Below are 27,793 nucleotides of genomic sequence, written 5' to 3' on the forward strand. Positions count from 1 at the left end.
TTATTGTAACGGATGCCTTCCTTCCTGAAAGCAGCCATAAATAAAATCAAACTGTGAGACTTGCTCTCCGTACGTAGAGAGAGAGAGAGCAGAAGCAGAAGAGATAGCGCATGCATCTGTAACACATCTGGATATGCAGTCAGATGTGACTCGATCAAAATGCCTGAGAGATCGTTGCACAAATTGGCCAAAAGAATAAATCTGAAATGAAGCGTGAGACTTCAACAACACTACACTAGTGCAGATGCATAAGCACAGGTGCTGTCAGCGCGAGCACCTGAGGTAATGGATCGTGGAAACAGTGAGAGTGTACTTCGAGGGTCTTGTCAGGCTTTGATCTTTGGTATGTAGTGAATGTGGGGGTCAGGGATAATAGATTGGGGGCTGGCAGGGGTGAAGAGACATGAAGAGCGTGGGAGGGAGGGAGGATGGGAGACGCTGAAGAAAGGGGGCCGACATGATGGTCCCACAGGTCCTCCCTTAACATCTGGGCGATAATACAGATTCAGGTTCAGTAGTTAGTTAAACATTTTGATAAAAGCAAAACTGGTGACTTTGTAAATCCACGTTCTGAACGGTTCCAAGATTGAGTCCAGCTTTTTGTTTGACCAACTTGTTGTTATGCTACCTTCATATTTCTGTCCTTTCTTCAAGCTCGCCGCATCACATAATGTTTACTCTGCTTGTGATAAGCATGCACAGAAAGAATGTATTTATTCCACCCGTAAAGAAATTATCAGACCAAGAGCTTACATGGTTATTACACAAGGCATTGATTTAAATAAAACCACATATTGTCTGCAGCTTTTTCTGCAGCTTTCTACAGTTTGACGTGTATTCACAGAGAACCAGCAGAGCCTCGTCTTCCAGTGGAGCTTCTGCAGCTTTTAAACTGGGTCTCTATACATAAATAAGTAATGTCCCACCAAAGAAAAGCTATGCCTCAGTATTATCATCTTTTTTCTTCAGTTTCTGTTCCCCCTTCCCTCTCTCCCTTTCCATCTTCACATCCCTGCTGTCGCCTCCTGTCAATCCTCCTCCGTCTTTATCTCTTCCTCCGTCCTGCCAGCCGCCCCTCATCCTCCTTTCGTCTGCTCCGAGGCTCTGTTCACACCTCGGAGGTCGGAGGTCGTGAGGTTAACTGTCCCGCACAAAATACGACCCCACGAAGAGTCTTTAAGCCTTTTATCTCCTGCGGCGAGTTTACTTGTGCGAGCGTACGTCCCTCTGAGTATCATCCCAACATGATGGCTAGTGTTACTAAACACAATCATTCACAGAGACGGCTGAAAAGACTTCCCCCCGCTATTTGTGTGAAACTAAAAAGGGGCGGACCAATAAATGGTTATGTTTTCCTTCTTTTCAGCAGCAGTTCACTGTAACTGTCAATATCCTGGCAATGATACGACCACGTTGGCCAGATGGAGCGAATTTATAGCTGCTGTTTAAGTGTTACGATTGACAGTTATTGCTAGATTCATGGTGAGATGGAAAATATTAGCCTTCTGTATCTGATATCTGCTTATTTCTATAAGGATTTCCAAATGTGTCCAACCCCATAAATCATGCACCGTTCTGCAGGATCGACCCTCATATTTTAAAACCTTTAAAGCCTAACTTACTGCACAAATCAGTGCAGAGCTCCAAAGTAAGGGTTTTTTTACACGAACTGGGATCAAAAGCAAAACCATAACAGCCCTGCATTTATTCTGTGAGCTTTTAAATCCATTTCACTCCCAATTTTAGGGTAATTTGAAGTTTTCTTGCAGCCTTTTTAAAGACATCATAAAGATTATTGCTTATTTTGAGTGGATATAGGCAAAGGCTACAAAACCTAATTTCCATACTTAGTTTGGTGTCTTCTCTCAGACTATTCTGGAGAGACCTAATGTGTGATTGCCAGCTGCGTCACCCCTTTTCTTGTCCATTAACTCCCTCCTCCTCATGTTCAGTGTTTGGTTTAAAGGACATAAAACTCTTCTGCTGGCCATTGCGGAGTCATTTGTAAGACAGCAGGTTGTCTCTCCACCGAGTGTAACGGTGCAGCCATGATTTAAATGACAGGGCAAGATAAGAGGAAATGAAGAATGAACTATAAATTGGGGATGAAAGCGAAAACAGAAAGAGTGATTAAGTGAGAGAAAAGATCACTGGAGAGCAACAAAGGAGGATAAAAATCTAATCTTTTCTGCAGTTGCTGATCCTGGATTGTAGGTCACCCTCAATCAGATTGGAAGAAATTCATCTGAGGCCTCTTGTTTCACAAATTAATTAAACTTTGAAGTATTTCTTTGATAATTAAGGGGCACCACAGATGATTTTCCACATAGGCATCACTGAGATATATATCGTATTAACTGGTTTAAGTGTTCGAGGTGTTAAACTTTAGCTCTATGTCATTCTAAACAAGTATGCATGTTGGTAAGTGACTTAAGCATATAGACTGGGAAACTTTTGGACCTGGTGTTTGTGTGGATGTTACTTAGACATGTACCACCCACCTAGACCAGACCAGACACCCCCACACCATAGCAATGACACTCCTTGATGGCAGCAGCCATCCCCAGCAGGATGCAGCCTGACACAGGAACACACACAAAAACAGTTTAGGAACAACTAAAAAAACATGAAAAACAGCACGAGGTGTTGACCTGGCCTCTAAAATCACTAGATCCCAAACTGATCAAGTATCTGTGGGATGATCCATAGAGACCCCTCCCCTCAGAGGCCCCCCACTAACAACATCCTGTTACCAGACACCACAGGACACCCTCGTGTCCCATGTCCATTCTCTGATGAGTCAAGACTGTTTTGGAGGCACAAGGGAGACCTACACAATATTAGACAGGTGGTCATAATGTTATGCCTGATCGGTGTATAGTATGATCTCTAACTAGTCTCAGTCAGTCCAAGGTGACCTCTGGTTTGCTGTCCTGTTTGATTTTATAAGTTGGATAATATAAACTCTAGCATTTACTACTTATTTTTGTGTGTATACATGCGTGTACAGTAAATGCCACTCAGGGCTGCAGGCCAACCACACCAAGCGCCTAATGGAGCTGTAAACACACACACACACACAAAAATGGGCAGCAGAGAGGGAAGGAAAAAGATAAAATCATTCTCTGTGGGTTTTTACAACAAATGAAACAAGCTATAAAAGGAAGGAAGTGTTTGCTGATTCTTGGTCCCTGTGGCTTCATGTACTTGGTAAACCCAGCGCAAACTGCAATGAATACTAAAAATAAACAGTATACTGTATGTATACAGTGTGTACCGTATGTATACAGTGTGCATCTTCCTCTCTTGTAAATCTTTCTGTCTGGTCCCGTTAGAGACAGCGGAATAAATCAAATCTATCCATAAACAAGAACACTGCGACTCAAATTTCCCAGCAGAAAGCAGTGTGCTTTCCACGCTGTTGTTTTCTTAAGCAGATGTTTTGTTATGTGACCATTCCTTTGTGCGCTTTTTGCAGGAGGAAGTCTGTCTTTAGGTCTTTGTGGCAGACCATGCTGACCAGGCAGACATCAAAAAATGCACAACTGGCAGTGAAACTTAAACATATTCCGTCTGACTCCTCGCACAAAGGAATTCAAAGCTTCTCAGGCGTCTGGGTACCTATCAGTTTCTGGGCCAGTTCAGTTTCAGTTCACGGCGATGATAAACTGACATTCTTATAATACCAACGCAGCGTTCGCTCAGAGTAATATATATATAAGTATATATGATAGGAGATACTTAATCTGCTTCCCTTACCTGATCACATGCTGCTGCATGTAGATTCAGCTCTGAATAGGTTCTCTTTTTATTTAATCATTCAAGCAGTAAATCAATTTAAGAACTCCTGTCTCAGTGAAGTCAAATTTAATAATTCCTCCCACCAAAATTCAATTTATTAAAGCATTCTGCTATTTTCAGAGCATCATCCAAACAGAACAAACTGACTCATTTACATCTTTAAGAGATACATAAACGTACTTCTTCTCGCTGCTATATGACTCATCACACGTGAAACATTCTGGTTTATTGTGTCTTGATAGTTCTTCTTATATGCGAGTATTATCTGGTTACTGTTTTATGTTTTGCGTGTCTTTACATATACACTTTTGTGATGTATGTTGGTATAGTGGACCTCAGGAAGATGAGCAACGGCTGTGACGAAAGCAAAAGAGGATCCACAAGCAAACGTGACATTCACCAATAATAGTGGGTGACATAAAAAATGTCACAGAACAACATTTGAATCCCAAAACATTCAGTAAATCAACGCAAAATGAACTCAACATATCATATTTTTCTGCACATTGTTCTCATTTGTCAATGCTTCTATCTACTGTATGCTACCCACAATGCCACTCAGGTTTTTTATGTTGGTAGCGGCCAGTGTAGCCACGTGTAATTTGCAGTCGTTCGGGAGATAATTAGATCAGCGTATTATCCATATAGTGGGAGTGACTGGGGCACCGAAACGCAGCCTCTAAATAACGCATTATCTGCCGCGAAACTCATTAATTTCACCAATATTTTGTTATGATACGCTAGTGCTATCATTTAGTGCTAAATGAATGAGTTTCACAGCAGATAATGCGTTATTTAGAGGCTGCATGTCGGTGCCCCAGTCACTCCCACTATATGGATATACGCAGATCTAATTATTTCCAGACTGACTACAAATTAAACAAAAGTTATATGGGTGAGTAAACAATCATATTTTATGCCAGAAATAAGGTCCAGGTTGTAAAAAACAGTAGTTCCCCTTTAACTCAGCTCCACACCTCTTAAAGAATCTTTTCTAGTCAGCCCAGAACAGAAAAAGACTGACCAGACCATTTGTATGCATTACCCTGCCAAGAATGTCAGTAATGGATGATTTCTAGGAAAAATAAAAAATAAATAATAATAATAATGTAATTTACATAATCTAAACCTAAATTTGGTTTAACGCAACAATTTAAAAATTCATATACTTATGGCTTGGGAAAGATTGTGGCAAAATAGCACAGTTACACTTGAACATTGGTTTTGAAGCTCAACGTGAGTGGCACTGGCCGTCGCCATACATATGGTCTGACTTCTGGCTAATACAAAAATGGAGAAAGAAGTGGAGGAGCAGCATAGCTAGCAGCCTGTGAGGCCGCCCACCTGTCACTCAAAGTGATCACGCCCTCGATATTACATAACTTTAAGCCTTAAATCAGTTGCATGAAACAATCACACCCCTACAACTGTCATGAATGGAGAAATGACCTACAGAGACCAAAGCTGTCTTTGTACTAGTCTGTTTATTTTTGCTCCAAAGTCGGACATTTTAATTAGGAGGTCACAATTGGAGCCTGCCTCAAGTGGTCGATCGAGGAACTGCAGCTTTTTGGCATTTCGGGTCGGAGGTTGCCGCTTGATATAGGCTGAATTCTTAAGGATACTGAGCTGACATTCCAAGGCCCGACCGGTTGAGTTATGCTAATCCCAAGCACTCCGTGTCGGTCTAAATAAGGGACGTAGGTGGTCAAAGGGTAAACATTTGGGGGGGGGGTGGTAGAGTCAGGTGTTGGGGCATCTGTGGAATTTTGGTGAAGAGGGCAAGGAATGCCGGGAATGCCGGTCATGAACGAGACTATAAAGGGAGGGTGGGGTCACTGCAGGTCTGGAGGCCAGCTGATAGATCACAAATCAGATCAGTGGTGGCTGGTGGCTCCAACATGAACAAAATGACAGTCCCAACCATGTGTGCAAACACTGGAACTAATGCGTACACGTGTGGATAAATGTACTCCTTGATGTTTACAATTCTAATAACCAATCACATCCATCCGCTTTGAGACATCTTCTCATTTGACACTTCAGAAGAAGGAGCTAGAGAAGCAGCGCACTGATGTGGATGTTGGGTTTCCATGTTTTTGCTCAAGTATTATGTTCCTGAGCGGATCGAGTCTCGTATTACCGACGACAGAGTGGCACCTCGAGCACTTAAGGAGCCGTATTGTTCTTCTCCATCGCTCTATTGAAGTTTACTGGGTGGAGGCGCTTGGCTAGCAGGGTACCAAAATAAAATGTATGTTTGTATTATGCTTTTGCGGTAATTGTGTTTTGAGACGTCTGATTGCATCTACAAAATCCACACAGTCGGTTGTTGTAAAAGCCAGCTCACGGAGTGCTTTGGCAGATTGGACGCAGTATAAGCAAAATCAGATAGTTTCTCCGTCCAACAAAACGGCTGGATAAGTCCATTGTGCTGAAATGTGGCTGCATAATGGATTAACCGGAGGTCTGCGTCATACTGAAATGAGTGCGGTAACATAACATAGAGCGAGAGAGTGATTCGTATAATTTTGCCAAATGTCACTTAAGTAGGATTCAACTGTTTCCTACAACCTGAACTACTTAACTTCTCAAATGTAAGAATTTGTTCCTTTTCCTTTTTCCTTATTTCTGTAAATTGAGTATCCAGACATTTTAATCTGTTTTTTTTTTTTTTTTTGGTTCTTGCTCTTTGCACTGGCCTCTACTCACTAAGCAGTTACTCCATGCAGGACAGCCCTCCACTTGATGACTGATTTCCCACTCCCCTCTTTCAGTCTATCCTCATTTTCTTCATCTCAACCCTCGAACTTGTCCCAAAGCAGATTGTCCCCTCCGTGGTGTCGTTTTTCAGGGCTTTTCCTCGAGGACTTTGGGCTGCTGGGAACGGAGCCCGACTTGCCCATTACTTATATTAGCACCTCAGCGGGGAGGCTCCGGTTCCCTCTCTCCGGGCCGTGACAGACAAAAGCTCGGGCCTGACTCCCATTGTCCGGCTGTCAGTTGGAGCTGGTCGCTGCCAGAAAAGCTCTGTCAGAGCTCAGATCCACTGATAGAAGTGCTGTGAGCCAGGCTGTGTGTTGTTCACTTGTTAACACACTTGTCCATAATGGAAAACCACGATAAAATTGTCCTTTTAGATTTTCATGGCTTCACTTTTGAGGCGTTGGTGTATTTCTGTCTTTCTCTTTTCATTGTAGATTCACTGTAGGGCTTGATGTGGATTTACCTGTTTTTCTTTGTCTTTCGTTTTTTGTCTTATTTCTCCCAATAAATTGTTCTGCCTGGTAAATAAAACTATTTATGGAAGTGTGCAGCAGCACACGCACCATTTAAGGCTCTAACTTCGTCCTGGCAGGCTGATTCGCTGGTCATAAAACGAGACGGGTTGGTTGAGATAAAAGCTTTTAATTAGCTGGTTTGGATTATTTGAAAGCTAAAGTTTATGGCAGTGACAAGCTGTGGGTGAACAGAATAGCTCTCATTTCTTTTTCTAGTGCTAATGTAGTGAAGGCTGTCGTTGCCTTGAACACACTACGAAACAGAAACACGGGGAAATAAGTTACTTGGGTTCTTGTAGAGAGACGAGGTGATTGGCGGTTAGCTTAGCTTACATAGCGTGTTGTAGGCTAGCATAAAGGCAGAAAACAAAGGCAAAAGCATGTCAGGCACAGTCTAAAGTTCAAGAGTACGCCTACCAACATCTCTAAAGTTCAGTAATAAACCAAAATGCAAATAAAAACAACTAGTTGGGGTTTTATGTGCATTCAAATATTATTTGTGGTCAGATCAGATGCTGTTTGCTAAGAAATAACAAGATTTCAGATGGTTGTTTTTAAATTTCCATCTGTGTACAAACAGAGCTTACAATATACAGAAATATAAGTGAGCTTTGGAGGTTTTGGTAGTGTATCTTTGAGTTTTGGAAAAGTGTCCAGCTCTAGCTTTGTCCAATCTTTACGATAAGCTCCAGAAAGCTACGCTAAGCTAACATCTCCGGTAGATAGATAGATAGATAGATAGATGTCCACAAACATGCCACAAATCATCAACTTAGACCTTTTACTTTACCCCTTTTGAATGCAGATGTGTGTGAAGCAAAATAAAATATTTTTCACTCAATGTCTCGTCTTTCTGTCTCTTTTTCAGCCTTTGGAGAAAAATGGGCAAATCTCCAGCTTGACCAGCCTGAATGGACACTCAGAGGACAACACGCTGGCAGAAGGTGTGTGTGTGTGTGTGTGTGTGTGTGTGTGTGTGTGTGTGTGTGTCTGCCTTGTCAGTTCTGTTTATTTACTGTGCGTCACTTTGGGAGCTGTTCCTGTGGTCAGCGTGGTAAGCAGTGGCGATGTTTGTGTGTGTTTGTGTCTGGGATTTTTTGTACTGTGTCTTCAGCAGTGGCCGAAGGTAAGCTTGTTTGTGTGGGCTCAGCTTTCATAGTCTGTGCGTAAAAAACAGTTCTCGTGTGCAGATGTCTTCATGGCTCTGCACCCTCATCAAATGATTGCACGTTAACTGATACGTCCTATAAAGTTGTGCATGCTCATAGCACATGTAGAGAAACACAGAAGAAGGCCTTGTTTTTCCTTTCGTTGAAAGGACCAGTCAAAACATTGTGATATTTATTAAGGAGGACTGACTGTGATTGTGTGAAATTAATTTATAAATCAGTAATCTCAGGTAAATCATCAATCCGTAATAATCTTTCCACTTTAATGAACATGTGCGGCAACCTGCTGTGTCCGTCTCCCTAAAGCGCCACGTTGGTTTATTTTCTTTTCCATTTCCATCGTTGTCTCCCTCGGTCTGGGAGGGCTGCAGGGGCGTGTGCACCTTCCCTAAATATTTAGCAGGCCGTGACCCGAGCCCATGCACAAAGCAACCTGTGCTCTTCATAATATGTTATGGGCCAGGGGATGGAGTAACCCTATACCACATAAAACACAGAGATATGTCACATACCGCTCCGTCAAATAACCTGTTTAATAAGCGATTTAATGAAGCGATTCTGTGCGTTCATAGAGTAACCCGATACCTATGAGTTGATGAGGCACGCAGACCAGTGGCGAGTGATTCAGTTGTTGAAATAGCTACCAATACTACCAATAGAAAATATACATGGAACCAAAGTTTTTAATTTATAATAAGAAATCAAATGAAAGGGAATCATAAATTCACATTGCCCTCTTTTGTTCTCAACCAGTCAACCAATAAAGCTGTCCTCATGCTGCAGGAGACAAACAACAGAAAACATCAGAAGTTGTGAATGACCTTCAAGGCTCCAGATTAAAAGAGTGCACAGGGAGTGAAAAGTATGCAGTAGGCTTTCTCATCCCTCTCGTACAGCCCGATAAAGGCGGCGGTGAATTGTGGGAGACAGGAAGAGAAGAGGAATCTCTCTGATAGCAGCCAAAAAGAACCAACAAAAGATCAAAAAGACCGAGACAAGCGCAACCGTAATCTCTCTCTATCAGGTACGGCAGAGTGTTTACAGTTTGAAGGCCGGCCCGTACGTGAAAGCCCGCTCTGTAAACACATTACATACAGCGAGGCTTGAACCGATTTGACCCGTTTTTAAGTGTTGTCTTACTGTGTGAAAGTTAAATGTGCTACAGTTAAAGTTCTACTGTATTATTTCTCAGGGAGTGTAATTAAATTTCCCTAAATATTTCTTTGAAGTTAAATCAGAGTATGAAAATATTCTGGGTTTAGATTCACGTGTGCGATTATGAGGAAGTCAACCTCTTCGTGAATGTGGACGCTGACTCTCTGCTGGTTCACATGAGGTGACTGTGCTGTGCAGGAAAACGTGTAAGGAAACAGTTGTGTTTCGGTTTTTGAGAAATCCTGAAAAGGAAGTTCAAAGAATTCATTTAAATAAGAAGACAACTGTGCATAAGTAGCTGAAACGAAGTTCAGAGTTGTTTGGTTTTGCTTCTGTCGCTCATTTCAAGGCCCCAGGTTTTGTAATGAGTTAAGGTTGACAGAAAGGAACAGAATAAATATTTAATGGAAGTCAAATTTTGAGGAGGCACTCAGAAAAAAAAGGGAGTGGCGAGCAAAAAGCTAGAGGCAGGAGGAGTAAAAATAGATAAGGATAAAGAGAGGGGAAGACATTTACAGATGTTCATAAATGATGCAGCTGCTTATTGCGTGGCTTTTCTAGCATCATTGCAAGGGCATCTAACAGAATCAAGATGAAACCTCGACATAAAACCCTTTGCACACTCCTTGCACACGTGTGTGTTTGAGCTCCGAGCTCCAGGGGTGTGGGTGCCGCGGGAGCCTGAAGAATGACATCACAGCTGATGTAATTCTCTGGCCCGAGCGCTGACGGAGCCTCCCAGATGGCTCACGGGCTGAAAAAGAGAGGACAGATGAAGTTTTCTGAAAAGCAATAACGCTGACTCGTGTGTGTGTGTGTGTGTGGTCGTGTTCATAGACGTTTGGGATAATTTATGCTAAAGGTGGACATCATTCACAGGTCAAATGGACCATCTGTGTTTGCATTAAGAGACCGGATGGGTGTGATCCGTTGTGATTAATAAGTTGTCAGTCATGATATTGGATTTCATTGTACTATCAAAGTTCAAGATAAAAGATTTTAGCCATTAAAATACAAAAATTCAAGACGCTATCCCCCTATCCTATTCACCAATTAGCCATAACATTATGCCTAAGATTGTGTAGGTCCCCCCTTTTGCAGCCAATAGCAGCCCTGACCCTTTGGGACATGGACTACACTAAACCTGTGAAGGTGTGCTCTCTGTCACCAAGACACTAGCAGCAGATCGTTTAAGGCCTCCACGGACAGGACTTGTTTGTCCAAAACATCCCATAGATGCTGAATTAAATTAAGATCATCTTCATAGAAGGACCCCTAATTCACTTTTTCAGCAATTTCAGCTACAGCGGTTCGTCCTTTTGATCAAAACCGCACTGGCCAGCCTCCGCCCGTGCATCAGACCTTGTTACCCATTTACTTTATGTTCTGACCACTGCAGACTAGGGGCGCCACATGAGAGCTTCAGTTTGACCTGGTAGTCTCACAGATTGACCCTTGTCAGCTGTTTAAATGATTCCACTTTGGCCATTTTTTTCCTGCTCCTAAAGCATCATCTTTGAAGAATCTCAATATTATTGCCTTCAACTCTGAGTGGTCATAATGTAATGGCAATAGCAATAGTGTATTGCTATTGGTGTTTTAGGTGTTGACATCAAAAACTGGTGAATATGTAAATAATTAAAATAATTACGTACAGTGTAACAAGCTGTACTCCGAAGTGAAGACAGATTTTTTAAAATACCCTTGGTCCCTAGTTTGCCATGAACTTGCAGAAATAATTCACTCATGTCTCCGTATGTTACATTTTAATGTCTTTTTTTTTGTGGTTGCAGGTGTAAACTTTTTTACAGGGTGAATGTGTTGCAGTTTCTGTGCAGTGCAGACATGTGTGTGTGTGTGTGTGTGTGTGTGTTCTATGTGTGGCTATGATTTCATTCCAGGATGGACGTACTTAGGCTCGACTCGGGGGACGCACAAAGTTGCATTGCCAAAATGTTCATCATGCCTGTGGAAGGGACCTCTCCCTTCACTTAAGCTCTGTCTGATCTCTGCCAATAAGGCTCTGAGCTCATAACACAATCCAGCCGCCGGATCGTTCCTCTTGGATGTTTGCCTGCGTTTCGTTTACATTCCAGCTGACAATACTCATTATAGTCGACGACTCCGGGTTAGATGATCTTGTGCGCCTTTTTTTTTTTTTTATACTGTCCTTTCCTGGTTTTGTCCCGTACGTGTGTGCAGATCCATTAACTAGCCGCAGGACGTCAGAATGATTTCTCTCCCCTCAGAGGGAAAGCAGAGATCCCGGTGGAAAGTGTTAGGGAGGCAGAGTTTTAGACTGGAGTGCTTGAAAGCCCCTCAGTCCCTCAAGATCCATCATTGTCCAGTTAGTAATTCAATTACCTTCATCTGTGCAGCATGTTTTATTTAGTCATTTATTATGAAGTGGGTGCTTTAAGGACACACTTCAGAGCAGGAGACAATAAGAGAACTCTATTAGAAAGCTGCCATTTATCAGCTGCTGTCTCCTCCTTTGTTGTTCAGACTGGAGACTTTTTTTATCTCCTCCCGTTCAAACGCACCCTGCAAAACCTCAGCAACATTTCAGCTAGTTCAACCAAGTTCATTGTGAGCTGAGAGGAAGTAAATCAGGCTGTACCTGCCAAAAAAACGACAGTTAATCACACCCTTTTCCATTAACTGTTGCCTTTACACATCCGTATTTGGTCTCCGTCAACTCAAATCTGGTTACTTTAGCATCTAAATGTGTTGCTATGCTCACTGGCTATTATTTAACTTAGTTTGTTTGCTATTTCCCTAAACGGAAGACCGAAACAATGATCTAAAAGAGAGTAAATCTAATGTAATTCAAAAACGTTGATTAGATTGGCTTTAACGCCCCAAACCAAAATGAGAATCGAATCGTATTACTTTATTGTGGTCATTTATTGTTGTTGACACACGCCTTAAGGACACACCAAGCCGATGGTTGGCTAGTTTTAGTGAACATCTATGGCGGTTGTTTGGTGGGTGGGGATGGGGGCGTTGTCCAGCACCGTTGGCATTAGCCGGACCTCCGTTAATGCCACAGTGGAACAAGTCCGATCACTGATTGGTTGATCAGTTTAGTGAACACAAGATGAGAAACGGAAATGAAATGGAAAGCAAACAAAATTAAAGTTGAAAAGGCACGAGAAGAAGGTTCTCCTCATTTTTCAACTGTATCAAACTCAATTTAGTGGTTTTATTGGAATTTTATCTTTAAAAAATAAAGAAATAAAGAATATGAGAAAACAGAAACTCTGAAAGTCTGGACACATGAATATACTACTTTCAAAACTGGAGACGATGAGTTTAAAAGCCAATGAAACAGCTGAAATAGCCAGCTCAGCAGTTTTCAAGCGATAGTCCTCGGTGCTTAGGGCCTACAGTAATAAAGTCATGGCAGGCTCCCACCGGGGGCTCTCAGACCCCCCCAGGACCTACTCGTCTCCATGGGTGCTCCTCTCTCATCTTTCCCGGCATCAGGGAACCTAATCTGCCTCCTCAACTCCTAACCTCCCCCAGGCACATGGAGGATTGAGAGAATGGACCAAGAATGCGGCTGACCCCTCCTTCTCCTCCGTCTGTAATAGCGTTACGGCCCCTGTCACTATTCAGCAACTATCCATATACTATAATAAGTCATTTTTACCTTGCAATTAGCGATAAAATCTTCTTTAAAGAAGTGCCAAGAATGTGTCAGGGAAGTGAGGTTTTTTTCTTGTGTCCAATGCAAAAATATTAAGTGTAATCTTCTCGGTGTAGGATATTTGATACTTAAACAATCCGCCTTGTTCCACCTTGACTTGAGTTACCAACAGTTGTTTCTAGAAAGGTCCCAAAACAACTAAAAGCTGTTGTGGAAACAAGTGGAACCATCTCACTCCGCTGGCCATTGTCGGGAAAAATTAGATTTAACCGCTTAGTTGAGAAGAAATGATCTGTTAAGATGAGCAGTTTTTGAGTCGAACACAAGCCGTTGGATTTCTGCCAAACCCTAATGGTAAGCAGAGCTGTGCACAAAGGCTGAAGTAAGAAAAGGGGCCGGGAAAAGCTTGATGAAGATATTTTTTGTTCGACTTTTCATGAGCAGCAGATGAGCCACATTCGGGTTGAGATACATTTTTATTAACAACATGTTGTTGTTGTTGTTTCACCAGCATCTTGGTGTTATTTGGTTCAAGGGTCCTATTCAGATTTAACTTGAATGGATCCTCATTCATGTGCATTTATTTGAAATGCACATGAATGAGGATCAAAACACACTTCAAAGATCAGATCCTTGTTGAACTTGTTGCCTAATGAGCAAGAGCGTTGTGTTCATTCATCCGCTGACCTGTTCCAAGGCCACGTCGGGCTCTTTAGATCCTCTCCAATCTACTTCTGAATTTGAAAGCAGAAAATATAAGTTTAAGTAATAATAAAATTAAAAATAAGAGAAATGTTAAGCAAAAAAATAAATAATGTGCCTAATACTGAACCTTGGGGATCCCCACGTAACAATATGACTTCTTGCAGCCACAGTATAGTACATGTGTGCCACAAATTTACAGGTGTTGTTTTTTATTAAATTGACATCTTAATTTGAAAAACTGAAAATATCACAAAGGAGAATTTAAAGATTAGAAGATAATTTAAAAATAATGGGCCCAGTATTGAACCTTGGGGTACCCCGCATCACAAAATGACATGCTGCAGTCACTCTACCATACAGGTTTACCAGTGTTGTTTGTTTGTTTTTTCTTTTCAATCTAAATCTTAATTTGAAGGCAAAAAGTATTACAAAAGGCTAAAAGAAAAACATTGGGCCAAATACTGAGCCTTGGGGAACCCCACATTACAAAACAGTTGTTCCTAGAAAGGTCCCAAAACAACAAAAAACTGTTGAGAAAACAAGTGGAACCATCTCACTCTGCTGGCCATTGTCAGGAAAAATTAGATTTAAATGCTTAGTTGAGATGAAATGATCTGTTAAAGTGAGAAGTTTTTGAGTCGAGCACAAGCCGTTGGATTTCTGCCAAACCCTAAGGGTAAGCAGAGCTGTGCACAAAAGGCTGAAGTAAGAAAAGGGGCCGGGAAAAGCTTGATGGAGCCACATTTGGGTTGAGATACATTTTTATCAACAACATGTTATTGTTGTTGTTTCACCAGCATCTTGGTGTTATTTGGTTCAAGGGTCCTATTCAGATTTAACTTGAATGGATCCTCATTCATGTGCATTTATTTGAAATGCACACAAATGAGGATCAAAACACACTTCAAAGATCAGATCCTTGTTGAACTTGTTGCCTAATGAGCAAGAGCGTTGTGTTCATTCACCCGCTGACCTGTTCCAAGGCCACGTCGGGCTCTTTAGAGCTTCTCCATTTATGCATTCCAGTCTGTACTGGAAGACAAGCGGATGCATAACAACAACTGGAATGCCAAATGGCTGGTGCAGAAATTTTAGGAATGCAGAGAAAAGCCAAAAGACATGTAACAGATTGTAAACGCTAATCATATACACCCGAAAGAAATGCAGCTCTTGGCCCATAATTTAAAAGCACCTTTGTAGGACTTTAAACTCAATTTATAGAACTAGCCGAAACCAACGAACTTGATCTTGCGTGCAATATAACGTACAATTTAACGCATCCAGCACCTTCTCGTTCAGTGCTGAGAGCTGTGAACATCGTGCTCCATTGTTTTACGGCAAAAACAAACAAAAACATGTGAGACGCCACGACCAGCGTTGGTCATCGTCGCGCTACATCACGTAATCTGCGATCCCGGAAAGAAAACGGAAAGGTCGCAGGACAGACTGTGCGAAGAACAGAATGAGCGTAACTCGAGGATATGGCCCGAAAGGAAGAGGAAATAGTGATGTCAAGAAATGACTGCGTTTCCTGTCCGACATTCTTATCCGTCCCTCCGGCCCACACACAAACAGGAGGAGTGGTGGGAAGGGGGCTTAAGAGGATGAGAAGAGACAGAGGGGAAAGTGGGGGAGACGGTTGAAAGAGGATTGAAGTGTGGATTCGGGCGATAAACGACTGTGTGAAAGGAGCTGAGAAAAAGAATTAAAAAATGGAGAAGAAAGGGAAGTTATTGAATGAAAAATCTCTCTGATCTCCGGCAGTTTCACACATACACACACACCCGCGACCCTCGTTTCCCTTTCCTCCAATTATTTCAACATCATCCTCCTTTCCAGTTCTTGGAAGAGAAAGAGGCGTTTTCTTCTGTGCTGTGCAATGATGTCATCCACTTCTTTACAGGCTACAAAAAGCCCCTCCACCCAGCGCGCCCCCCCCTCTTACTCCCCACCCTAACCAGACCATTCAAGACCCCTCCTCAAACATTCCTGAGCTCGAGCACGTTTTCTGATTTACCAAGATGTGCCGGGCGTCACCTCCACACACTTGTGGCAGTGTTGTCGAGCAGTTTTCATATAAAACTGGTTTATTTACTGTCGTGACTGGAGAATTGTTCTAATCAAATTCACTTGGGAAAGCGGTGCAGAAAGTTGCCCCTTAGCATCGGCCTAATAATATGACAGCCCGGTGTCAGCGTTTCTAATCTGTGTCGTCCTATTCCAGCTCCTCATTGAAGCTATATTAAGTCCACACTGAATTAAATATTTATATCCAAGGCTACATGCTAAGTTTTTTATAGCTGTAGCATTTTAAATGGACATACTCCACAGGTCCTGTGCTTCATTTTATACGCACTTGACCAAACGGCTCTTTGAAAACTAACAATTTCTATTTGTCTTCCATGCAAAAACAAAAAGGAGGTTTCAGCTTCTCAAACAAACGATTCTGTTTCCTTCGTCTCTTGTGATAGTTCAATGAATATATTTTGTGTTTCGGACAGAAACAAGACAAGGCATGTCTGTGTGTTTTTCCCGATTATCCAACATGGGCTTTAACGTAAAAAAAAATGAAGTCCTGTGGGTTTGGACGATGTTTGGCTTTAGGGCATTAATCTAATTGTCGACAGGTCCGTGAGGTTTAAGGGTTAAATGAAATTAGTACTGTGACCGAAAAGGGATGAGAGAAGAATTTAAAGAATGGTCCTGGGGGCTTTTATTTAATGTTTTTAACGTCACAGTCAGTGAAAGCTGCGGTGCTGTTGTATATGTTTTCCAGAGCTGTTGGATAACAGCGGTGGCTTATGGCATTCAGACATGAATTATGTGACGCCGCGGCGACATATATAACACTTTAGCGAGTCGGTTACTAAAAACCAAACTTCAAGTGGAGGCATATGGTTTCTGTATTGTCTGCTGCATTTCCCATATTCTGTAGTCTAAATAAAAGTCTCTCGGGGTATGTATGGAAGTCCAGGAATGTGATTGATGTGGATGAGTCACACGAAGGAAGTTGGGAGGGAAAAGGAAGATGCGGGCCAACCAGAGTGGAACGTACTCACTGAATTCCCTTCAGTCTGACTCACGGTCCACTCAGCATAATACACTGTCATTGTGGTCATTATGTAGTATAGTACAGATAGTGAAATACCTATTAGATGAGTCACCGCGGGAACGGAAAGCCTCACTGGTGTGTCAGGGTGAAATTCCCAATAAGTGACTGTAAGTGAGCCTCTCATCGTATAGCCGTATTCTCAGTTTGCTGCTACTTATTGATGCACTTAAAACAACTTACCATAGCTGGAGAATCAACTAGAAGAGACAGCTGAGCAGCATTATTTGCCCTTTCCAAAAGAAAAGAAGAGCTTAAAGCCATAATGTTATAAGGAATAATTTTGTTATCGTCTGGAACTTTGTCCCAAATAGAATATCTCATTAGATTTGTGAGTGTCACGCTTGCGAGCTCTGATAGAAACAAAACAAGAAGCATTCATGACTCTCTTAATTTAATAAACGATAGAGCCTCACAGGTACCGCTGGCGGATGAGCGGTTTTGCCAGGGCCTTGGGTTGTACACTTGAAATTCAGGAGGATTAAAAGCTGATTTTTATAGCGTCTCAATAAAGCGGCTTGTCGTGAATCATCTATAGCGCCCTCGAGCTGACGCATTCTGCTCGATTATTGGCGCCAGACTTGCCATCAATAACGTTCCCCTTTTTAAATCTTAAGCACACATGCACGCTGCTTCCAGACGGTAGTTGATTACCACTGTTATCACCCATTCGGGAGCCTTCTGGATGGAATTCACACATTCCTGCGGGACAATGCCGAAGTGTGACAGATCTGATTATGCTGGTATTTACCTGAGGATTTATCTGCATTCCTTCTAAGTCTCTCTCCCCCGGCTCAGACAAAAGCTGAATTAAATGTGTCTGCATTGGAGCAATTGAGAGGAGAGCCTATTAACATTCACAAGGGGGCAGGCGGTAACTCGATGACACCCCCGTTCATGAGTTGGGTTTTGGTTGATCTAAACGGGGGCATGTTTGGGGACAGTTTTACTATTTTATTTATATATTTTTCTTAAAAAAAGATGATATTTTACAAGAGCAAAGGGCTCGTTTGGGAGTTGGTGTCCATATAAAGTCCTGAATTACCCTCCATCAACATTCCTATACAGGGCTACTGACATGAGCCCTGAGATACAAGGGGGAGTCTGGTTGCCTCCCGAAAAAAAGGGGGAGTATACGGGAGAGGAGGAAGGATGCTTTTTTAGAACAAATTGTCAAAAACTGTCTTTACATGAGTATAAATGCAGAGAGGGTGAGTCTGTGAAGCCCCCCCTCCTCGTCCAAGTGTTATGTGACAGTATGTGGTATAGATGGGATTATGAAATCGTGTGTGTGTGTGTGTGTGTGTGTGTGAGTGTGTGTAGGAGTGTATGGAATTTATACAATAGTTTCTGCTTTTTTATTTTTTATTTTTTTTAAAGAGACAAATGCTTCCTTGAAAGATCACATGATGAGCTCCAGTCATTCAGGGTCTACGGTGAGGTCCGAGGGAGTGCTAGTGGATAAAGAAGGAGGAGGAGGAGGGGGAGGAAGAGGAGGGGGGAGGTGGGGTTATTCATTCAGAACAGCTGAAGAAAGGCAGGGGAGGTGGGAGGAAGAGGGAGGCAGGGGTGGTCCCAACATGACATGTGTGTCAGCCTGTTGAAATGTGTGTGGAGCCCTCTTTTCTCTTCATACTACTGAGAAGCGCTGGAAGATTGAGAGAGAGAGAGAGAGAGACATACACACAGCTTTAATCTGCAGACTGAGTTCAGTGGTTAGGACAGAGTCAGGAGAACGAACCTCAAAGAGTGTGCAGAGAAGAGAAGGGAAACAAAACTACAAGTCTTACATAGTATACTTTTTATTTTTTTAAAGAAAACACTTTTTTTCTGATAAGAGAGGATTTTTGGACTCCTACAAATGCTTGGAACAATTACTTTAACAGGTAAGAGCAATGATTCAGAATTCATTAGAAGTTCATCGAAAGAACAATGCAACAATACGTTTGCCGTTTCACTGTGCTTGCACCAAATAATATTTAAAACTGGTTTATTTGTTTATTTGCTTTTAAGTCATTTGTGTAGGATTTAATGAAATTCAGAGCAGATGTGTTTTACTTGTGTATGAGTGAGTGTAGCCAGAGGCATTGTTGTCCTCTGAGGGTGTGGTTAGTCAGCATAGTGGTTTGTAGATGTCCGGGCACGGATGGGTGATTTCACTTGGAGGTGGCTTTGCTTTGTCCACAGTAGCATCGTGTAAAAAAAGAAGTAAAATAATCTTAAACGTCTGCAGTCAATCATGCTAACAAAATTGGGGTGTGTTGCTGTATCTGATCAAAACTTATGAGTGATCTTAAAAGTATACGTCCCATGCAATTGCCAAACTTCTTGGTGGGAAGTCCACACAGACACAGCTGCAATATACAGTACGGTGTAAATATATATATATGTATATATGATAAATGAAGGTGCTTTCAACCATTTTCAAACCCTGCTTTTAGCTCATGTCACACTCTGAGGCAGCTCCCTGCATCCCATCATGTGAAGTATTTCATTAGATTAGAGTGGGATCCTGATTCCCAGTGGGGTTATTCGGCTTGGCCGCAAAGGATAGGGAGGGGAGGGAGGGGAGGGGAGAAAGAGAGAGGCGTATGGAATTAATTAAATGCCAAGAGTGATTCTTCTTCAGGCCTTATGACTGGAAGTGGGGGTCCAGATGGAGCAGGAATGATTTGCTTCACGATGACCTCAGGTTTTTGGTTTTGTTATACGAAAGGAATGCCAGAGGAGTTGTGTTTTGTGCTAATTCAACATACGGTCACATCTGAATTAGATAAGAGGCGAGCAAATAGTGCAACAGTGTGTGACGTTGTTAATGCTGCAGCTTGTGATATGTCCCCCCCCCAGAGCCACTGAGACCCTCTGACCACACCTTTAATACAGAGAGGGGGTCTATTAGTCTCTGTTGGGGGAGGGAGTTTGGGGGGTCTCCGTGTCCCGGTTTTAACTGACTTCTATTGTTTCAATGCTTCTGTTCCAGACTGTAGTAAATATAACGAAGATTTGCATATATTTTTGTTTATGTAGGAAGAATAGCTGCCATTCAGGCTCCCAGCTGTCCCCCCTTCATACGCCACGCAACCCCAAAGAAGTGCTGAAACAGCCACAACAGAAGACTGGAGTAGATTTACAACAATCGGGTTTTGGCTGATATTTAATACGAGAGCCTCGCCTTACCGCACGCTCTCACACTCTCACATAAACAAAGCCCCGACTCCAGCCGAGAGAAGCATTTCAGCTATGAATGTGTGTGTCAGAGATATGTGACACCCTCTAAAGTGTGTTAAGGGCTTCACCCCTGTGGCCACGCTCCCCCCCATCCCCATGCCTGTCCCTTCATCTCTTAACTGTCCCCTCCTCACCCCCGCCCCTGTAGCCAGCTAACCCCTCACATTCTTTCTGGTACAGTCGTTACTCCAAACGCCCTCCTCCTCCTCCTCCTTCACCTCTTCAACACATTTAAACTCCTTCCCCCCAAAAAAATCAGTCGTGGGATGTTAACAGTTGTGTGTCTGAGGGGGGGAAAAAAGCTGGACCGGAAAGCAAAAGATCAAAAACATGAGGGAGATGCCAGTAGTCTGTTAAATCAACATGGTTCCTGTTTTATTATCCATGTAGATACACACTGGCTTGCTAACAGTCTGACCACTCCCACACACATCTTTTACTTCACCGTCCTGCAGTTTCACTGAAGTAGCTCAGCAGATCTGGTTAAGTGTAATACAATTGATTTGTTGTTTAGTGAGGCTGAGTTTAGAAGCTTTTTTATTAGATACGATTAGATTAAGTTATGCATGATCACTTGTTTTATGTGATTCCTCCGGGCTTGACCTCTCTAAACAACAGTTTAATTGGACTGAAAATAACACCTATGTGTGAGTTCGCCCACCGCCATGTGACAATGACATGGCACCCTTTCGCAGTCTTGGTAAACTAACCAAACTTTCAAACTTCCTCCCAAGTTGCAGTGTATCTTGATAATAGGAAAGCTGACCAACCTCCCCCTTCCTTTATTATCAGAGGCCAGAGAGGGTCTCTAGGAGGCTATTGTGTTTGCATTCGTGTGTGCCTTGGGAAGGGGGGGTGGGTCCCCATCCATCCTGCTGTGGTGGAATTTGGGTCAAGGGGATTGGGACTTACTTTAAGGAGGGGTAGCAGAGGCCTGTATTGTTTTGTTTGAATGCAACACGGCCACAGACGAGACACGGTTTAACCCGAAAAAAGCAACTAAACATTCTTTTGATCCCCTGGCATTTAAATTCATATTATGTTTAGAACATCCAAAAATATTTTTTCCTTAAATACAGAGTGAACAGCATAGCTCACATTCCTCTCAAGTCAAATCTATGCATGAGATATGGGCGTGCCCTCGCCACCAAGCATTAGTGTACGCAAACTTTATTTTACTGTACATTTGGCGTGAAGCATTGAAGAGTTTGGCGAAACCCTTTTGCAATTGGGTAATATAGCAATTTTTCTTTTTTAAAGTTAAAATATTCAAGGAATGCAGTGGCACTGAGTGAAGCTCCATACCTATAATTTTGGGAAATGATGTAGACAGATGCGGGCGCAGGGTTGTACATTTTTGTTTGAGACAAGAACAGTCATCTTCTCGTAGAAAATGGCGAACTGGATTGTTTTGTAAATATTGTTTCTGCGCTAGTTTTCTCAATCACAATTATTTTATCATCAATTCCTTCTTGAAAAGTAGGAAAATCCTTTCTAGTGAGTTGGCAGACAAAGAGTTAAAGGGTAGTTCCCACAGTATGCATGGTTTAAGGAGTGCGTAAATGTTTCTCTGTGTGTAATCATGTAACCTGATATCCAGGCATTAAAAGTTCTGGGAATTTGTTTTGAAAGTCCAGGGATATCAGATGTGAGGTTTCCCAGACTGTAGTGAGATCAGAGGAGGCCCCGGCAGGTTGCCCCCCCACGCCTTCCTCTGTCAAAACACAGTTACCACATAGACCTTATATGTGTGTGGGTTTCTCTCTTATCTCAGCTTTTAATGCATCGTTTGTCTTACAATTGTATGACTAACAAGGAATTACTCCCCATAATGGGATGCAGCCTGACCATCAAAACTGCCTGGAAGTGGTTTACACATCGAACCACGACGCAGTTGTGTTATAAGTCTGCACTCATTATGTTTTTTGGACAATGCTCCACAAACTGCCATTAGCATTCCTTTCATTGTGCAAGATTTACAATGAATGTCCCTTTGGGCCTTTCTGTTTTGTTTGTGTCAATGCCTACACTTTAATTTCTTTGGCATGTTTACGTAGCAAAGGATTAGCTGGACCAAGCTGCAATCTGATTGCAATTAAGTAGTCAAACACTTGATAAAATCAACTCAGGGGGTAGGCAAATAGTTTGAGTTCAACATCTCTGATTATCTGCAGCTGGTGAAAGAGAGTTTCATCAATTGTATTGTTGCATTTAATGGAATTTATACCCAGAGATTTTAGGGAACAGAGAGGGATTTTTGCTGTCTCAAACCAGTGATTTGATTTCCCCATCATTACCTGAATTTGTTAAATTAAATCGTACAGATCATAGCATTTTATGAATATCATGGGAATGTCATTAGTGATCTTTCTGCAGCAAGCAGTGGCAGCAGAGACAGACAAAGTGAACAATTTGATTAACAGTTTACTAAATGTTCTTTCTTTTCTTGTCGTTCTAGTTGGCCAGCCAGATGGTGTGTCTCAGAAGGAGGAGGCTCCTGAGACAGTGGATACTATCCAGGGCGAAGTCGCACCTCAAGTAAATGGCGAGAAAGTGGATAAAGAGTCCCCTGATGCCAATGACATCTCCGCTGTTGAGGAGAAGACAGCAGAGGAAAAACCTGAAGATGCCAGTGAAGTGGGCTTCAAGAAGATCTTCCGCTTTGTGGGCTTCAAGTTCACACTGAAGAAGGACAAAAGTGAGGAGAAGGACCCTGTGAAGCTGCTGACAGTCAAAGATAAAGAAGGAGAGGAGGTCAGTGGGACTGATGAACCTGCAAAGGAAGAAGCTGCCACTGCTGAAGAGCAGAGCACAGCTGAAGATAAGGAGGCTGATACAAAGGCATCCACTGCTGAGGCTGAGGTCACTAAAGATGCTGATAAAACAGAAACAACCCAAGCCCCAGCTGAAGGCGCTGCTGCTGAAGCCACAGATGAAGCAGTCAAGGAGGAAGGAGCTGAGAAGGAAGGTGAGGCCACTCCACCATCCCAGGAGACCACCGTGTCCCCATTCAAGAAGCTCTTCAGTGGAGGACTGTTCTCAAACCTGAGAAAGAAAGCCAGCGTCAAGAAAACAAAAGAGGAGGAGGAGGGAAAGGAGGCAGCTGTTGCAGAGGTGGCAGCTAAGACAGAGGAAACTGTTACTGCAGTGGAAGAAAAGGAGGAGAAAGAAGCAACGGAGGAAACACCAACCAAGGAGGAAGCACCAACCAAGGAGGAAGTACCAACTAAGGAGGAGGCACCAACCAAGGAGGAAGCACCAACTAAGGAGGAAGCACCAACCAAGGAGGAAGCACCAACCAAGGAGGAAGCACCAGCTAAGGAGGAAGCACCAACCAAGGAGGTTGCACCAGCTAAGGAGGATGCACCAACCAAGGAGGAAGCACCAACCAAGGAGGAAGCACCAGAGACCCCTGTGGAAGAAAAATCTGAGCCCAAGGAGGAAACACCAGCTACTCCAGAGGAAGCAAAATCAGAGGCTACCACAGAGACTGAGGTCACTGCTGAAACCCCGGCTCCTACAGAGACTACTGGTGATGAAACCAAACAGGAGGACAAAAAGGCAGAAGAGGAGAAGGCTCCAGTGGAGGTGACTACTGAGGCTGAGCTGCTATCATCACAGGAGAAGGTAAAACAACAGGGAAGCCCCCTGAAGAAGCTCTTCGCAGGAGCTGGCTTGAAGAAGCTCTCAACTAAGAAACAGAAGAGCAAGAAAGAAACTGAGTCAAAGCTCACTGAGTCTGGGGAGCAGGCAGCTGAGCAGCTTCAGTCTTCTACTGAGTCAGCAGAGGCTCCCAAAACTGAAAGTGGACCTTCATCCCCAGAGGATTCAGGAGAGCATGTTATTGCTGTGGAGGTGACCGAGAATGAGTCAAGCCAAGAGACCGAAGGTGAAGTTACATCTGATGGCGAGAAGAAAAAGGAAGGCATCATCGCCTGGTCCTCTTTCAAGAAACTGGTAACGCCCAAGAAGCGCGTGAAAAGATCTTCTGAGAGTGAAGATGAAGCCACAGCTGAGAAACCAGCAAAGTCAGCAACTCTATCCTCTTCTGAGAGTGCCCCATTAACTGATAAGAGTGTCGAGGAGGAGGCTAAGGAGGATAAGCCCGCAGAGGAAGAGCCAAAGACCGAAAACACTGAGAAACTGGTCAGCAGTACTGAGGAGCCCAAAAAGAAAATGGACACCTCTGTTTCCTGGGAGGCTCTCATGTGTATGGGTGGACCCAAAAAAAGGACAAGGAGGACCTCTGATTCTGATGATGAGGAGACCAAGGTTGAAGAGGAAGTGCCAGGTGCAGCACCAGAAGGGGAAGAGGAAGGCAAAACTGAGGCTGCCATTGACACACCCCCAAATACTGAGAGTGAAGGAGAAGCTATTGCTTCACCTGAACCTTTAAGCAACCCCCCTGAGAGAGAGTCCACCTGGGACACACTCAAACGCATGGTCATGTCAAAGAGTAAGACCAAAGTTGAGGAAAAGCCTGAGGAGCCTGTGGAACAAGTTCAGTCAGATGGTGAAGCACCAAAAGAGGAGTCATCTTTCTCTCTGAGGAAGTTTTTCCCTGGACGCAGGAAGAAGAAGGCTGAAAAACAAGCTTCCACTGACCAAGGCTCAGGTGAGGAGGACTCTGACACTCCTGCTGTGGTCCCTCTCTCAGAGTATGATGAACAAATTGAAGCTGAAAAGGAAGCAGCAGAAACAGCTGCCGTCCAGATTAAAGTGTCCGCCGAAGATAGATCGCCTTCATGGATCCCAGCCACTGTTGAAGACTCTGATAAACTCGATCAGCTGAGCGATATCCCAGAGGAGGCGGAGAATGCTGCCACACCAAGGTCTGTTGACACTGACATTGCAGATGATGATACTGAGGAGGTGGCTACACCACCTAAGTCTCTGGGACGCACAGGGCGTAGATTGTCCACTGCTGAGGTGAAACCTGTTGCTCAGGCTCCAGCTGCAGAAACCACCCCTGTTCCTAAGGGACCCAAGACAGAGAGTGCAGAAGAGGTTATGGAAGCTATTGAGGCCCAAATAACTGAAATTCCAACCCAGACATCTGTGACCATACAAGACATACCAGTAGAGGAAGCTTCTGAAAAATCTGAGTATGAACCACCAACTGAAAATGCCACGTCCCATTCAAATGCCATCCTGGAGCCACATGCTCGTAACGAGGCCATGGCGATCTGCACCGGCCTTGGCACCAAGGAGATTGCGAAAGTAGCCATGGAGAAGCCGGTGGTGCCCGTCGTAGAGTGTGTGGCTGTGATCCGTGATGCTCTGAGCACAGAGGTGTCAATAGAAGAGAAACCACCAAGTTCAGAGGACGCCACTGCTACAGAAGACCCAGTGCTCCGGGCCCAAGTGCAACAAGTAGAAACCACTGAGCTGGAGCCTGTTGTTGAAAATGTAGTGACCGAAGCCGCAGACATTCAAGCTGCCAGTGAGACTCAAGAACCTGAGATTGAGAAGGTTGGAGTTGTCAGCACTGTCCTGCAGGAGTCTGAAGTCATTCACTCCACCACAGTGTCCGAGAATTCTCCTAAAGCTGTAATTATCAACCCCATTGCACCAACTTCTGAAAGTGCTGTCATCACTGAGAGCGTAGAAGTGTCTGAGATAACTGTAGCGACCAAGGAAGTTAAAATGGACATGGAGCAGCTTGCTGCCACTGAAGAAAATATGCCTTTAAAAGAGGTTGTTCAGGCTGTGACTGCAGAGATGTCATCCGCCGTGTGTGAAGTCACAAAGACCACCATCACAAAGGAGACTGAACCAGCCATCCCCGTGGCTCTACCAAGTGAGGAGATTCCCGTTATCACAGAAACAGTGGTTCTTGTTGCCCCCGTCACGGTGGAGTCTGACCAAGTGGGAACGTCAGACAAGTTGGAAAACGCGGTAGTGTCAGAGCCAGCTGAACCAGTCCAGGTGCAGGTGGAGTGTGTTGCTGCAGATACTGCAGAGCTAGCAGTCAATGCTGTCGTTGAGGAGGTCACAGAGAAGACAGAGGAAATCAAGGAGGAAGTCCAGGAGACCAGCGAAATTGAGGCTCAAAGCATGGTCATTGCCCAGTCTGTCATTCAGGACGCAGTGGATAAAGTTTCAGAAGATGCGTCAGAACCCAAAAAGCCTGACACGCCAACAGCCACCACTCCAGAGCCAGTCCAGGCAACCGCAACGATGGAGAAAGAGGTTGACCTCACAACTGAAACCCCTGTTGTCACTGACACCCCTGTCGCTGTTGTCTTTGAAAAACCAGCACCAAAGCCACCTCAGATACTCTGCGCTGCCACGGAGGTCGTTGACACAATCCCCATAGAAGTCACGGAGAGCCTCGAAGCGGAGGAAGAGAAACCAGAAGAAAGTCTGAAGAAAGCTGTAGAGGTAAATGTAAGTGAAGAAACTGTTGTAGAGGAAGACGTAGTGGAAATAAAGGCGGAGAGTCAGAACGGTGAAGAGGTCAAAGAGCAGGAGAGCAAAGAAGAAGCAACAGATGTGAAGCAGTCAGAGGAAACCAAGTCAGAGGCCCCTTCAGAGGAGAGCAAAGGGCTTGAGATCCACATGCCAGTCCAGGTGGTCCTGCAGACGGCGCAGGTGGTTGAGGACCCATCAGTGGAGGAAGAGGCTGTGGTCGAGATCGAAGGCGGCGCTCCCGTGGTTGACGACTCCGGCGCAAGACCCAAGGTCCCTGCAAGTGAAAAGAAACTCTCAGTGCTGTCAGAGGAACCTCAGGCGACGGGTTCGGCGGAAGAGGTCACAGAAGAGGCGGAGACGGAGAAAACACCGTCGTCGCCATCGAAGTGTGCGGAGGTGATGGCGCAGGTGATCGAGGTGATCGAGGAGGCTGTGAAGGAGATCGAGCCAGCATCCACAGAGATCACAGCAGCATCATGAGCAGGTGAGACACTTATATACAGTAGGTTTGAATGTCTCTTTTAAGTAGTTCCCTCAGTTTTTCAGTATTGTAAAATGTGTGACAGCACAGTGAATAACGCAAAAAAAAGAAGCTATTTTTCAAATTCCTCTGTTAGAGGCCCTATCAAACAATCTTCTCATAGTGGCTTTTTTGAAACATCAATGGGTCCTGCTTTTATTAGGGAGCAGGGGAGGGGATTTGCACACTGACCAGATGAAAAAGCTTTTGTTCGGGCTACGGGTAACCAGGGGACCTTTGATATCAAAGCAGGAATGCCGCCGTTGACCCCTTCTTTGTAGGCCCGGGGTCTTAAAGGGAAGCGGTGTGTGCGAGGGGCAGATGAACTTGTGCTGAAAGGCTGATTATGATTCCTCCGCTCCCTCCTCCTGTTTTTCTTCTATCACGGGCTCAGTATGGAGTCAAGAAACCATGTCGGAGTGTGCATTTGTTAGATTCGGTTACAAAGCTTCAAAGAAACGGGAGTTGCTTTTTTCAATTCGGGCTGAATCTTTAATGTGCGCGTATAGGTTTGTGGACATTTTAACGCGTAACAGCATTTCGGGGATACTGTCTTTTATCTGATATAAACGAATAAAGAGGAGGGAGATGCTGTGTGTGTGGTTCGCTTTCATATTTATTAAGAAGTCACGCAGGGAGCCTTGAGAGGAAATGGGAGATGAAGGCAGGAAAGATCTTAGTGAGTTACCGCAGCCTAATAGCAGCAGTGCTGATTTAGCTCTATAATGACTTTCAAGTCTTACAGCTACTATTCCCTAA

General features: G+C 43.7%; 1 protein-coding gene across 2 annotated transcripts in view; it reads left to right on the top strand.

The window, feature by feature from the left end:
- The window catches only part of akap12b (A kinase (PRKA) anchor protein 12b), a 44,503-nt gene that overhangs the window by 14,356 nt on the left and 2,354 nt on the right, over positions 1-27,793 (top strand). The window contains exons 2-3 of one of the 2 annotated variants that reach the window (XM_084560076.1): positions 7,951-8,026; positions 22,559-26,998. In XM_084560076.1, the coding sequence (XP_084416202.1) occupies positions 7,951-8,026; positions 22,559-26,994 (4,512 nt within the window). In that variant the 3' untranslated portion in view covers positions 26,995-26,998. Of the gene's footprint in view, positions 1-7,950; positions 8,027-18,467; positions 18,759-22,558; positions 26,999-27,793 lie in introns of those variants that run through there. The other variant, XM_084560077.1, reaches the window with a different exon arrangement.

The sequence above is a fragment of the Chelon labrosus genome (genome assembly GCF_963514085.1).
Source record: "Chelon labrosus genome assembly, chromosome: 14".
NCBI lineage: Eukaryota > Metazoa > Chordata > Actinopteri > Mugiliformes > Mugilidae > Chelon > Chelon labrosus.